This window comes from Pelmatolapia mariae, linkage group LG15 (genome assembly GCF_036321145.2).
Source record: "Pelmatolapia mariae isolate MD_Pm_ZW linkage group LG15, Pm_UMD_F_2, whole genome shotgun sequence".
In the NCBI taxonomy this organism is placed as follows: Eukaryota; Metazoa; Chordata; class Actinopteri; order Cichliformes; family Cichlidae; genus Pelmatolapia; species Pelmatolapia mariae.
Genome location: NC_086240.1, coordinates 35,678,477 through 35,692,456, shown reverse-complemented (window position 1 = coordinate 35,692,456; position 13,980 = coordinate 35,678,477). Strand labels below are relative to the sequence as shown.

The window sequence follows — 13,980 nt, the reverse complement described above, 5'->3', positions numbered from 1 at the left end:
TAGGTAATGGCGGGTTTCTTTCTTTCTTTACTTTTTAAAACAAAACAAAACACAGAAACAACAAATGAACATATATTAAATCCTTGCATCCCAATCCCTCACTATTTTAAAATAATAATAGCGTCAAAAAACACTTATTCTGATTGCATGTATGCAGGCGTATGCAAGTAAATCGGAAGTATGTGCTGTATGTATACAGTTGTGCACATATTGGCACTTTGAGGCCTTCTCAAGTACATGCATACACAATCTTAGTTTAATGGCCTAAAACCACTTACAGAAAGCTTTCAAACTCATAGCAAGTCAACCTGAAGTTCACAGTGAATATAAAAAGTCTTCACACCATTGTCAAAATGCTAGTTTACTTTATGATGTAAAAAAAAATTAGACCAAGCAAAATAATTTTTGAACTTTTTCAACCTCTAACATGACCTACAGACCCTGCAACTCAACTGCAAAATAAAAAACTTACAATAACCTTGTGCATAAATATGCACTCTCAAACTAACACTTTGTTGAAGCACCTTTTGACGTTATAACATAATTCATTCTTATGGTGCTGGTGCCTATAAGCGCAGTGCATCGTGACTTTCTAATATTTGCCGATTCTTCCTTGCAAAAGTGCTCCAAATCTGTCCGATTGCATCATCTGCTTTCTTCAGGTCACCTCACAATATTTCATTTGGATTCAGTTCTGGGCTCTGGCTTGGCCATTTCAAAACTTTAACCTTCTTCTAATCAAGCCATTCTTCTGTTGATCTGGATGCATGCTTTCAGTTTTTGGCACACTAAACGTTAAAATGCTTTCTAGCATAAACTTCACTGTTTGTGCCAAAACTCAGTGGTGTTTGAAACTGCTCAGAATTCCCTCCACCTTAACTAAGGCTCCAGCTCAAGCTGAAGAAAATGCCCCCAAAGCATGATGCTGCCACCACCATGCTTCACCGCGGGTATGTCATTGTTTTGGTGGTATGCATTGCTTTGGTTGTAATAAAAAGCTCTTTGGAATTTTACCCTTGGTTTCATCAGACCAGAAACATTTCTCCACATCCTTTTGGGAGACTTGATAGATGTTGCTGCAAAATTTTGCTAATTTTCTTTGTAAGAAAATCCGCCTCCCTGACTTCTTGTTTTTTCATCAACTTTATTCAGGTCTAGTTATTGTCACTTTTACATCATTTCATTTGTTATTTATTGTCCTCACTGTTTCCTTGCTGTTTGTTTTGGTATACGTTGCCTTGGAAACGAACTGACTGAATGTACCTACAATTAAACTAAACACAAAACATAAGCTTGTTGATATGGAACTACATTATTTTTATTTATTTATTTTTATTTTACCCCCTAACAGATCTGGTTTTGAACCACATTGTACAGGTTATAGGTCACATTTTAGGTAGAACATTTCTAAATAATATATATATATTTTTTTCTATTTTTGCATTACAAAAATGTGGCATTTTAGCAGGGGTATGCAAGCTTTTTACATCCTCTGCAGATCATGCTCATTCTAAACAAACTACCAGCTTTTAGGCAGGCATAGAGAGTCTAGACAAACTGGTATGCTCACCGGTGGAAAAAAAAAGGAGAAATGTGAAGAAAACAATGCTTTGTAGAGTGCAGGCTCTAATATACAGCTGAAACTAAAGAGCAACAGGTGTTTTCATGCTCTCCTAATCTGTCTTAGGGAAAAAAAAAAACTCACACCATGCCCTGGTCTCTAAAAGATCCGTGGCCTTGATCTCTAAAAATCTGTGGCTAGCCTTCAGGACATGACTCAAATGATAAACGCAGCACTGATAAAAGCAAACACTACCTTAGACTTAGATGTGCCCTGAATAACAGCCCTGAGTAGCTGAACACACTGTTAATATCATAGCCTATGGCGCTGTCGATAAAGAGTCCTAATTACACTTAGTTAACTGTCAGAAATTCTTGAAATTATTCATTATTGCATTTGTTCGTGTCTACTAAACAGATCCGAATCAGTTAATCACACTATATTGTGACTCTCTGCGAGGGTTCTTTGAGTATTGTTAAATAAATGCAAACAAGCAATCATAGCACAATCATAGCGGAGACAGCTGGATGGGAACGAACAGGAGTCCCTGAGCGAAAAACCCTTCAGTCAGAGGCAGAAAAACAAGTTAGCTTTACTGCTGCACGAACAAAGGTTCTATGATAACAAACAAATCAATTATTTATCATTGTACTAACCTGCGCCTTTGGTCACCACCAGTTTGGGTTTGCTCCGAGCACCATCCCCCTTGGTGGTGTATGCTGCCACTGTGATGGAGTAAGTGGTTTCTGGCTTGAGTCCTCCAATGACCATTTCCTATGGGACACACGGAAGAAGCAGAGACAGGAAAATGTCAAAATACGTGTTGAATTTTTCATGATTTGACCCCACTTCGTGCAGCTCAAACCGCCTTATGCAGAATGTTAATCTAAGCCAAGTGTCTCCTGCTCCTCTTTATTAATTTTCACGAGGCATGCATTAAATGTAATGTTTCCCCCTGTGTAATGGAAGACATTTCCATTACATAAATTCTTAGATCTGCCAAGGTGGAGGAGTGACATTATGCATGTAAATGGAAGGTAGTTCCACTTAGTCCTTTAGCAATATTCCAATCAACAACTTAACTTTGATAAATGCATGCTGAATACATCCTGGCCATTCCCTGGCAGTTTTTTACCTCAGCCATTAAGTTTCCTTGAGTCCTCTTCAAAGAGAGGCTTCCGATCAATTCTAATGAATCTTTCAAGAGAGAAGGTTTGAACGAATGCAGAATTAGGTTTTTAACAGGCACTAGTTTGGCAGAAGGATGGGAGAAATCAATAAAGGTAAATGAGCTATAAGTAGTGTGTTGCACTTGACATGGTACTCGTGTAATATAGATGGACTCTGGTTCAAAGGTAGAGAACATTCTGTGCAAAGTAAAAAATATGAATGATCACAATGTGGGTCGTACAGAGATATTCTGTAAACTACCGTCTCAATATACAAAACTCAAGGAAGCACAGTACTTCTAAGGCACCACATTAAAAAGAATATATATCTATGGAGCACAGATCACACAAACACAAAACAGAAGGGGGAAAAAATCATACAAACACCACCAGAGCACAAGACACAACACACTGTCAGGACACAGTATGATACGAATAGCGTTAGCATTCCAGGCACAGCGGTCAGTGGGTATTGCATCAGCCATCAAGTGTACAAACTAAATGATGACAGACGTAAGCCCCCTTTTTCTTGGTTATGCATAGATATAGTGTTTAGACCGAGTCACCAGAGAGCTAAGCCCCTGAGCCACACTGTTGTCCAGACTTAATGAACAAGGATCGGATGGGCTGTGTAACCTGTGAATCTAACTGGGCTGATGCAATACCCTCTGTTTACACTCTTTCAGGCACACAAAGCACCCAGGTGAAGCTTCGTACTCACATATTCAGCTGTATCGTCCGTTTCCCACTAACCCCCCCCCCGCCAAAGAGTGCAGGAGAGAGAGCAATATTTTTTTCAAAGAAAGAGAGAAAAAAAGAAAGGGAAGAAATAGGATTGTGAGAGACGGGGGCATAAGAGGTTTGGGAGCAGGGGATGGGTATCAGAAATAGGTCACTGGTTTTAGGAGGTCAGGAGAGAAAGAAGCTGTTTGAAGTTTATGTTATGAGGAGAGCTGTACAGGTCTGCTAGTTTAATTATGTTACTGTTCAGCTGACAAAAAGGCACAATAGTGTTATATATTGATAACTACAAGCAGCAATGGCATTAAAATGTAGCATTACATGGATTAATGATGATACAAACTAAGATAAATAGATATAAAAAAGAGGTGCATGTGGTGCTTGGCCTGAATGCATTAAACTTTTTTTGTGTTTTGTTTTCCCAGTTGTTCAAAATCTCCATTTGAAACGCCGGTACTACACACAGTCATCACTAGAAATGTGTTGACGGAAAAAAAAACCCCAACAAAGACAAACAAACCCCCAAAAAGCATCGTTTCCAGTTCTGCCAGTCAAAGTCTAAATTGTGGTGAAATAGTTCCGTGCCCATTTTCTCCAAGTCTTTGCACTGGATACAAGCACACATAAATATTTCATTGCACATGTTGCCATGAAGCAGGGGTCTTGACATTCCTAATAAAAGCCATTGAGGTAGAAGAAGGAGGACAAGATGAGTGAAGCTTTGATTATAGTTCTTATTGTGTGTCGACGGGCTGAGGGAGAAATAATATTACAGCAACATGAAATGAAATCTACAAGGCAAGAGCCCTATCGCTCCCCATACTCCTGCTGCAACAGCGTGGATTAACTAGACAATTCGCGATTTGCATGAGAAGAAAAAAAGCCAATGCCTTACGCATATGTTTGCAATTTTTAATGTGATCGGTGCACGATAAATGCATGCTGCGTGGTGGGATTTGCATTTTTCTGACAGCTAATTTGTAGAAGGAAAACTGCGAGATGGTCATACCTGGGCATCAGCCAGCATCACATCCTTGATGAGAGGCAGGCCTCGAGACTCGCCGTTTTCCACACGCACGTAATGAACCTGGTAGCCACGGATCTGTCCGTGCTGTTTGCCTGGCGTAAGAGAACGCCACATCACCTTAATTGCTGTGGAGTTGATGACCTCCACCTCCACCCGTCTTGGAGGAGCCCCAGGAACTACAAGAAATTAAAGAAATAATCAAATCCTCACATGAGACCATTACACACCTGTGAGTCTGATTCACCGCCGTGCATCGTAAAAGTGCCTCACATCATGTCGTGACATAAATAACTCCCTGAATCCAAATTCATGTACGCACAGAGAAAACTATTGACAGCTAGCAAGAATGATGGACAAAAACATTTAGAAACAACAGACACACTCCAGTGTCAGTCTTCCCACAAAAATCAACACGCACACATGCACACGCATTCATCACTTCCCCGTGTCTCTTCCACCTTTTCAGTACGTCTCTGTCTGTGGTAAACCTCGTCTGTCAGTCATAATGACAGACTTTTATGGCAGGCCTTGCGTTCGGGCCTTTCAGTTTGCCACGGACCGTCCCGTTGTGAGATGGATGTTCTGTTGATAAAACTCTTCCACTCAACCTGCTTCCATTTGCTCCTTTACAAAACACTTTGACTCCCTGTTTTTGCCTCTAAATCACAACCCCATCATCTTTCCCGTCATCATGGTAAAATTGTGTTCATTAACAAGGCGCGTTCTACTGTTCAGCCCTGGATCTCATTTCCTTAAAGATACTTATTATCATAATGACAGGCTTTCGATAGATACTGTCACTGTGTTGTGACTCTTTATTTCTGGAAATGCTTGAATAGATAAGGCCTTGTAGTGTACATAACTCATAAATGCATATGGCCCTCAGCTGAGCAATAGGACAGTGGTAAGAGATATTAGATGTGGCGGGTGTTATGAATTGCATTTAGTTGTTTATGTTGCAATAGCAAAAATGCTTGATTTCCCACGTGTATATTTCATTTTGAGTCTTTCCATTTGCACAGTTTATAAAGCAGTATGCTGCTATAACATTATTGGTATGCATTTGATACCATGTGATCATAGTTTCTTTTATGCATGCATGTGCAGCACATTTCCATCATATAGGACATATGCACAAAATGTTTAAACAGACCTTATTAACACATTTACATGAATATACATATTAGGCCCCTAGCTTAATTCTGACAATTAAGGACACTGGAATGTACTTAATACGTATTTGGCTCACTACTGACTTTGTGGCTTTAAATATATAATGTCTCCCTGCTGGTAATGCAATTTCTGCATACATGTCCACTTTGTGTTTTGGAGAAGCAAAGTGTGAAATGGAAACCGCAAAACTGGCGTGTCTATTACACATTTTGCTGTGATACTGGGTTGCACATACATATACAACAGAAAAACAATGTTTACCAGTGGTATACTCACCACTAAACTAAAGTGCTATTGAGCCATAATAAAAAGTCGATACAAGAGCTTCTGCACAGGCTAGGTTCACTTACCATCTTCGTCGGTCCGACAGACGAGGGGCTCGCTCTCGGGGCCAGGCCCAATCACAGTGGAGGCAGACACTGTGACACGGTACTGGGTCCACTTCTCTAATCGCTGAAGCAACACCTGCTCCTCAGTGGCAGGCACCATGGGCTCCTCCAGCGGTTCCTCGTTGTCACCGGCCCCTTCTGACTGGCCCACCACCTGGTAGCGCACCCTATACCCCACCAGGGCACCATTCTGACTCTCCAAAGGTGGGGGGCGCCAACTTACCAACAGGGTGGTAGAGCTGGTGCTGCTGCACTTAACTTCTTGAGGGGGAGCTGAGGGCTCTGGTGAAGTGGAGAGGACAGGAAGGAAGGAGGAGGGGTGGGTTGGGAGGCAGGAGGAGGACGAGGAGGATGGGGAAGGAGGGAGGAGGGGTGAAAAACAAAAAAATAAAAAAGATGGGAGAGATAAAGAAAATGAAAAAAGAAAGGGAAATTCAAAACTTAAATAAAAAACAAGAAGAAGAATCCAAAGAAAATTGTAAAACAAAGACAGATGCAAAACAAATTTCAAATAAAACTCAAGCAAATGTGAACTTAAGAGGCAATAAATGGACGAATGGCACAAGCAAGTGTAATAATGAATCCAGATAGCTATCATTTTGGGATATGAGCACTGGATATGCATATACTATGTTGTGTCAGTGTAGAGCTGGGATGTCAAACTCATTTTACACAGTGGGCCACATACAGCCCACTTTGATCTGACTCAGCTTTCTGTCAGCATAAAGAAGTTTAACTACACGTTTAGAAAAAGAATAAGAAAGGTAATCTCAACAGTATTTCTTAGCTTTATACATGATAAAGAAACACTGCAGCAATAAGTGACATGTGTCAGCTTGATTTAAACTGTAAGAAATAAAAGTATACAAAAAGTTCAAAAAAAATTTTTTTTAACTGTAGAACCATTTTAAACCCCCCCCAGAAATTTCTATAGTAGATCATAGAAAAATGAATTTTTCTGTCATTTAATCGTTACTTTGGTGAAGTGTGAATAACCAATGGAGAGGTCTTTATCAGCAAAAGAAGCTGTTAATTTGCAAATGTTATGCCTTCCTTCTTATTCTGGTCCCCGGGCCTTATGTTGAACACCCCTGTTGTAGTGTATTATTGCAAACGAGGCACTTTATTCAGACAACTAAGGAGAGTACCGCGGATCGCCCCGTGTTTGGGGCTGCACGGCGTCAACACGTTAACAAGCTACCATGCTAACGCGTTGACACCATGCAGCCCCACACACGGGGCGATCCGCGGTAACTCGTTAACGGAGATTTGCTGCGTTAAGGCAGTTATGGCGTTAACATCATTTTAATGAGATTAACGCCTACAGCACTAATACATATATTGCAACAGATATTCAAGATTTCGTATAGAGAGATGTTGTATCTGTCCTTTATTTCTTTACAGTATTAAATCAGTCCAACATGGTGTCTATTATTTGTGTCTGAAGTGGTCTTTGAAAAGTTTCTAGACCAAACTCAGTGCCTTTCTTTCTGATCTGAGCCAAGTTCTCAGACAGCTTGAGCTTGTCCAGAGAATGTGCCGTGTAGGGAGCAATAACCCTTCTCATCCAGGCTTTGGTACTGTATGGAAGAATTGGATGAAAATGTTTCTATCCAATGGCACTATGCAAGTTTAATGTGAAAATATGCACGGTCCCTGCTGATGTGACAAACCCAGTTCATTATTACATCTTTTGTCTATTATGTAGGTAAACAAACCACAACAATCAAAAGAAATAAAATAATAAAGCATTCCACATAAAGCAGAAAAGAAATAAAAACATTGGAAAAAACAAAGTCTGAAAAACTAAATTATGAACAAAAGGAGGGCACTGAAACAAATTTCTCTGTAACACAAGTGACTCAAAAAGAAACTACAACAACAGTTAAAGTTCAAGATGACAACTCATGAGTAAACATGGAAAAGAAACTCTGCATGAACACAAAATAAGAACATTCAAATTCTGAAAAGCAAACAAACATAAAGAAAACCCAAGCGCTGTCTGCATAATACGTACCTGACTCCCAAAAACACACAATTTTAAAGACTTTCTTACCACCAGCACCTGACTACAGAATGAGCCAACTTTGCTGTGCGACAACGCTTTCCTCGCCAGAAAGCATGCCGCAAATTCTGAGAGAAATCAGAGAGCCACCTTTTAATTTTGAGAGTTTGTTTTTAACCCCCTTTTTTGGGTTTACTATGAGAGAAAGAGTTGGCTCTATGCTGTAGCCAGGGCTGTCTGATACTGTACTGTCGGTAGGGAAGGTCCACAAGACTGTGAGCGGTGGAAGCGTTGGTGGAAAAAAACTCCCTCCCAAGATATTCCGTTCTAGTACATTTGGCCAACTACACAAACATCCTTTTTTATTTGCAATTTGCAAAAATAAATCCCATTTCATAGCCCTGTGCCTATGTCTCTTTGTAAAGCTTAGTGCCATTACGAGAATGCCAGGGCACCATAATAGAAGAAGCAACATGGAAAGCTTGTGTTGTGGAATTCATAAAAGTTTAATGACAGTGTTCTGCCTGTAATGTCACTTTGGGTAGAACAGCTTTAAAAGGAAATAAAAAACAGGAGTTCTGAGAATAAGACAGGCCTCCTCCCAGCGAAGACTGAATGTTCTAGCGCACAACAAATAAAACAGGACCTCAGCCACAGTTTCCAAACCCTTCTGTGTCCAATGGGCTTATTTACTTAAGGTCTTACTGGATTTTGAGCTTTTCAGCTTCTTTCCTTTCGCTCATATTGTATTTGCAAACCCTCCACGTCAAGAACGATTGCTCAGTTCTCAATCTTTGTGGGCAGAAAATGGCTATGAAACTGACAGTGGCCAGGCTATCACAGTGCACAGGCATCCTCATGCCTGATAACAGTTTAAGAGTGGCTGGGGCACAGCTTTAATAAAGTGCATATCCCAGGAAGTCCAGTGGCAGGATTACGGATACTAGAACTATACGAGCACAAAAGAAGAAACTCAGCTAATGCTTCACTTGAGGTTCTTTTGAAGCTTCGCTGAAAGACTTGCCCAAAATGCTCTTTGACAAATAATTAGTCATGTCTGCTTTTATATCCTCTGACTCTTAAGTCTGTTGTGCTTTGGATATAAAATCAATAATGTCAAGTGCAGGTAGCATACCTAATTATTATGACTACATTCAGATTAAAATTGCCTCGGGAGCCAAGCAACTTACATACATTAATGCTTGCAATTTTAGTTACACAAGCTATTACTGAGTGCCTGTTGTGAATTGAACCCTGCACATGACAGATTGCCCGTGCTTTTGCTATCAGATTTTAAGCACATGTCTATATCTGCACTGTATTTTCATCAGATGACAGGATGTTCGAATTTGTAGATCATTATGGAATTAATCTCTCCACTGATGCCAAATGGCCGTGGTGTGGCTCACACAAATATTCCAATATATCTAAAAACCCACTTCAATTACAGTAAGTGTGTTTGTGCGCATTGACGGGGGGTCGGGGGGTTGGCGGCTGACTGCTTGTTTGGTTAAATACAGAGGATTTAGAATCTGCCACTTTAATTTGAGAGATAGCACTTGAGTGGCTACTGGCAGGTTCTAGGTATAATCTAAATGTGTAACAAAGCCTGACAATCCAGGGCCTTGGCTCAGAGCTCATCGCAAAGCATGAAATTAATTCTGACGCTATGAAATGGGATTCTTATCTGCCACTCTGGGGCCCTGCAGTCCCTTAATACCCACTCCCAGGGTCTGTCTCAGGTCCTGTGACCCTGCCTTGTGCGTGGATAACAGCTAGAGGAATGCTGGGAGCACCTCCTGGCTCTCAGGTTGTGGACCCACTCCGGCCACGTCTGACAGGTTTCACAAAAGTTATCGCATCCTGGTTTGACTATGGCAGCATACCCCAGGAGGCCTTGCTTCTGAATGGGGGCCACTGTTGCCAATAACATTTGCTGTATTTAATCCGGCCTATTAAAACACTGGCCGAGAGCACCAAATGAAAAGATTTTGGTGCTCTTTAGTTTGATAAGTTACTTGGCATCAATCGCAGTAGCGCAATTAAAGGTCGTGAGAGAATTCCAAGAAAATTGTTATTCTCTGAAGTGACTTTTTCTGAGTTCTTGACAGAATGGTCCCCATGACAATAGCCTCGGGTAATGCTACTTGGACTGAGCACAAACTTCAACAATATGTGAACATTTTTACCACAGATACTAGACAACAAAGCAAACTGGAAAATCATGTTGTCTGTCTTTCTTTTCACTTTGTGGCAAAGTGTTTCAGTCTGCCAGACATCGCGGCGGATTCAAATTGTATGCTGTTGCTCTGTAATGTGTTTGGACAGAACAGGCAAAGGCAATATTAATTCATTTTATTATTTACTCTAGTTTTTGACCTAATGACGCTGATTCCTCCTGAGCAAGTTATTAATCTTTAAAATTAACTGCATTAAGTTCAGTCAAGCAACCACTTAATCTTCATTATACTGTAAAGTAGGAGTATTATATGCGCATGTGTAGCAGTTTTTAGTGTCTGTGTACTCAGTAGATAAAACTAGCTATTAAAGCGCTGGTAGATCTGCTTCTTAGCATCTATATGTCAATAATGACCTTAACACATTCAGCTTTTTCAGATGTACAGAGTGACAATTTTAGCTAAATTATGAAGCCACTTAATACAACTTATACCGTATATGTCTGCAGATTTAGAGACATCCTGTGCTGTATAAGCATCCGAACTGCAGCTATGAAATATTTTTAAGCATAAAAAAGGCTTAAGGTAGCTTTCCAATTGCTGTTGATATGTTTAACGAAAAACCCCCAAAAAACTATAAACTGGATGGTCTTTGATAAATGTTATGGCAGACTGAATCTCTAAACCACACAACCACTTACCTCAGAGCATCGAAAAAGCTTACGTTATTTAATGTGTAGTGTTGGGAAATATTTTGCATTGTCTGACTTATTCTTTGATTTTTCTGGTGCCTGCGGTGATAAACCTTAAAATTAAAGCTAAAATAATATTTAATATCAACTCTATTATGGAAAGCAGAACTTATATGGGACACAATATTTAAAAAAAAACGGAGTTTGATAAAAATATCTAGGAGAGTAGTAATAAATTTTAAGATGGGCAGCTAGATATCGTTATCATCCAATGAAAATGCATAGATGAAGCAACTCAGAGGAAGAATTAAGCCTGTTATGCCCCATATTTACTTAAAAGGCAAATATGCCGTGTGTTGCTTTGTCTCTTGTGTTGTACTTGCTTTGTCAGCGGTGGACTACGGTTCATACGAGAACCACCACCCCACCCACCCCTCAAAACAAAGCCAAAAAGAGTAGCAAGCTACTGTTTGGAATGATGCCAAACCAATACTCTTTCAGAGAACCCAGAAATAAATACAAATTGATAAATAAATAAAACATCTAACAGAAAACCTTTTCCAAAAGAGTCAACATAAAAGGGAGAGGACACAAAGTGAGCAAAGTGATGTCAAGCCATTCAAAGGAGGAGGACCTTTTGTTCCAATGCACAGGGGAGCAAGTGGCAAAAAAGGGGAAACGGAGCTGAAATAGGGATGTGATAGGAAGATAGAGGCATATCCAATCCAATCAGCTTGTGGTTTACCGGGCAAGGAAATCACAAAGACACAATGATAGGTGAAAATGTCCACAGACACTCAAAAGACACCAAGACAAAAGAGGGGCTGGATGAACACAGAGTATTATCATGCCAGGACTGCTTAAAGATCAGCGGTGCAGTGTTAGGTTTTCAACAGCACCCCAAGTGGGCAGGAGTGAGTATGGCATGCAGGTGGCGCCCTCCTCCGTGACTATGCACTGCTTGTGTAGCTCTGCTGCCTAGCAGTAACAAAAAGAACTGTGACGTGGTTGTTTCAAAGCTGCCCCCCCCACACACATCCAGATGTGGGGATACAGCCAACAAGTTGCACTGGTAGAAACAGAAAATGTGTTAAAAGAAGTCTCTCTCCCGCCATGGCTCTCCTTTGTCGATGTACAATTTCTCTAAATCTACCACAATGCAGTTTATTGAGAATAACAATAGCCACTCCAACAAAGCATGCGTTTTTGACTTCTCTATTATTACAAAGACTGGCTCAGATCCACCAGTAATCCCTTAAATCCAGCTCTATTTTCAAGGTTCTTCACCATTAATGCATTACATCTTAATACACATCACTCTTGTGCTTTTTATTTATAATAAACCCAAAAGACAATGAATTTAATACATTGTTTTACTTGTACCTACTACTGGATTTGACTGGATAAGCTGTGGGTATTTTCTTTCCCCACAGACTCCACCACTGTGCACTATGATATCACTGCTGTTATTTTTAGCTGGATGGTTTGAATAATTCAGCTGTGTTTCTACCATCAGTAAAATGAAATAATCAGTGCAGAACAGACTGCTATAAATTTAGAGGGTGGGCATGTTAGTAATTTAGGCGACTACTACTTTCTTTTTTTTGGTCTTTCGTGACTAAATTCACGTTGCTACTACACATACAGCTCATATAAGAGCCTTGGCGGTTTCAGAGGAGAACTGACATTTTTTGTGTCTCTGTCACGTGGGAAGTGCACTTGCTGTTGACAAAGGAGAAGCAAATATGAACAAAATTGAAAAGGGAAAGAAAGAAAACTGCCAAAATTGTCAGTCCACAAAGACTCAATATGTTTGACAGTGTTGAGTACACTCACATTTTGGCACCACAGCTAATTTAGAAGATAAAATAATTCTCAAATTAAAAACAAAAATGTTGCAAAACACTCAGTTTGAAAAGTCTTTACCCCTTTGTAGCTTCTTTTTAACCACCTTGCCACCAAGGTAGAACATACCGCCGTTGTTTTGGTTCATTAAGGTTAACAATACGAAGGTCAAATACAGAAATATGAATCCACAAAAGATGGCAAGAATTCAACAACACAACAGTTAAATCAGTTTGCTATGTGGTCTTAATCAGCTTTAAACTGTGATTAGGAAGTCATTATTAAGGAATAAGTGATGATACCGCTGACATCAGAGAAAAGGGGAAAAAACACAAAACTCCATTAGAAATTCAGTTTAGTATTCAGTGTAGCAATGGTCCACAAAGGCGTACAGTCATGATGTTTTTTAACTGTGGCATAGATAGGAAAATCTCTTTGTTAGCGAAAAGAAAATAAGACGGGAGACTGAATAAAGGGCTACATACTCGCTTGCAAGGTCTTCTGCGTAATGTCATTTGTGAAGGCTCCGATGCCTTTGTTAGAGATGGCTGCCAGGGAGAAGCGATACTCTGTGTTGGGACGGAGACCTTCCACAACATATGATGTTGTGGGTCCAAATGTTTTCTTCATCTGTTGATTAAAAATATGCCTTTTGACAAGTCTGAATTTAAACGATGTGCAACGTCCGATAAGCGTTTATTGAATGTAAAACCCAACAAACACTAAGATTCTTACCTGGCCTCCAAAAGTGCTTTCCATATAACGAAGTTCATAACTTATAATTCCCTCTTTCTCATAGGCGGGTTCCCAGGTTAGTTGAATGCTGGTATCGGACACAGCACCAACCTGGAATTTAGATGGTTGACCTGGAACTGAAGAACACAGCAGAGGACTTTGTAGTGGGATAGGTTACTAGAAATTAGTTACAAGTTTCCTCCAAATACCAATGCAATAATATATTTAGGCTAATGAGAATTTACTTATTTTGCGGTGTCTAAAAGTGGATGTGCCCTGAAGCTCATCCTTCTTTCTCAAATCGGGCTTTTTTTTATTCAGACTATCACGATCAAACATATTGTAACATCATTTGGAGATGTGAAGTTTGCACAGCAGGAAAGAAAACAATGTCTCTTAGGCACCGAGCACAGTCTGCTCAAAGTTTCAGAAAATATAGGATGCAACAGATTCATAAAAAGCAACT

At 40.0% G+C, this 13,980-nt stretch overlaps 1 protein-coding gene across 17 annotated transcripts in view; it reads right to left on the bottom strand.

The window, feature by feature from the left end:
- ptprsa (protein tyrosine phosphatase receptor type Sa) overlaps positions 1-13,980 on the bottom strand; it is a 233,836-nt gene that overhangs the window by 55,980 nt on the left and 163,876 nt on the right. For 9 of the 17 annotated variants that reach the window (XM_063495076.1, XM_063495088.1, XM_063495075.1 and 6 more), the window contains 6 exons: positions 13,515-13,651; positions 13,265-13,409; positions 6,022-6,342; positions 4,481-4,674; positions 3,452-3,478; positions 2,218-2,335 (listed from right to left, as the gene is read on the bottom strand). In XM_063495076.1, coding sequence (XP_063351146.1) covers positions 2,218-2,335; positions 3,452-3,478; positions 4,481-4,674; positions 6,022-6,342; positions 13,265-13,409; positions 13,515-13,651 — 942 coding nt within the window. The remainder of the gene's footprint in view (positions 1-2,217; positions 2,336-3,451; positions 3,479-4,480; positions 4,675-6,021; positions 6,343-13,264; positions 13,410-13,514; positions 13,652-13,980) is intronic. The other 8 variants (XM_063495080.1, XM_063495081.1, XM_063495089.1 and 5 more) reach the window with 2 other exon arrangements.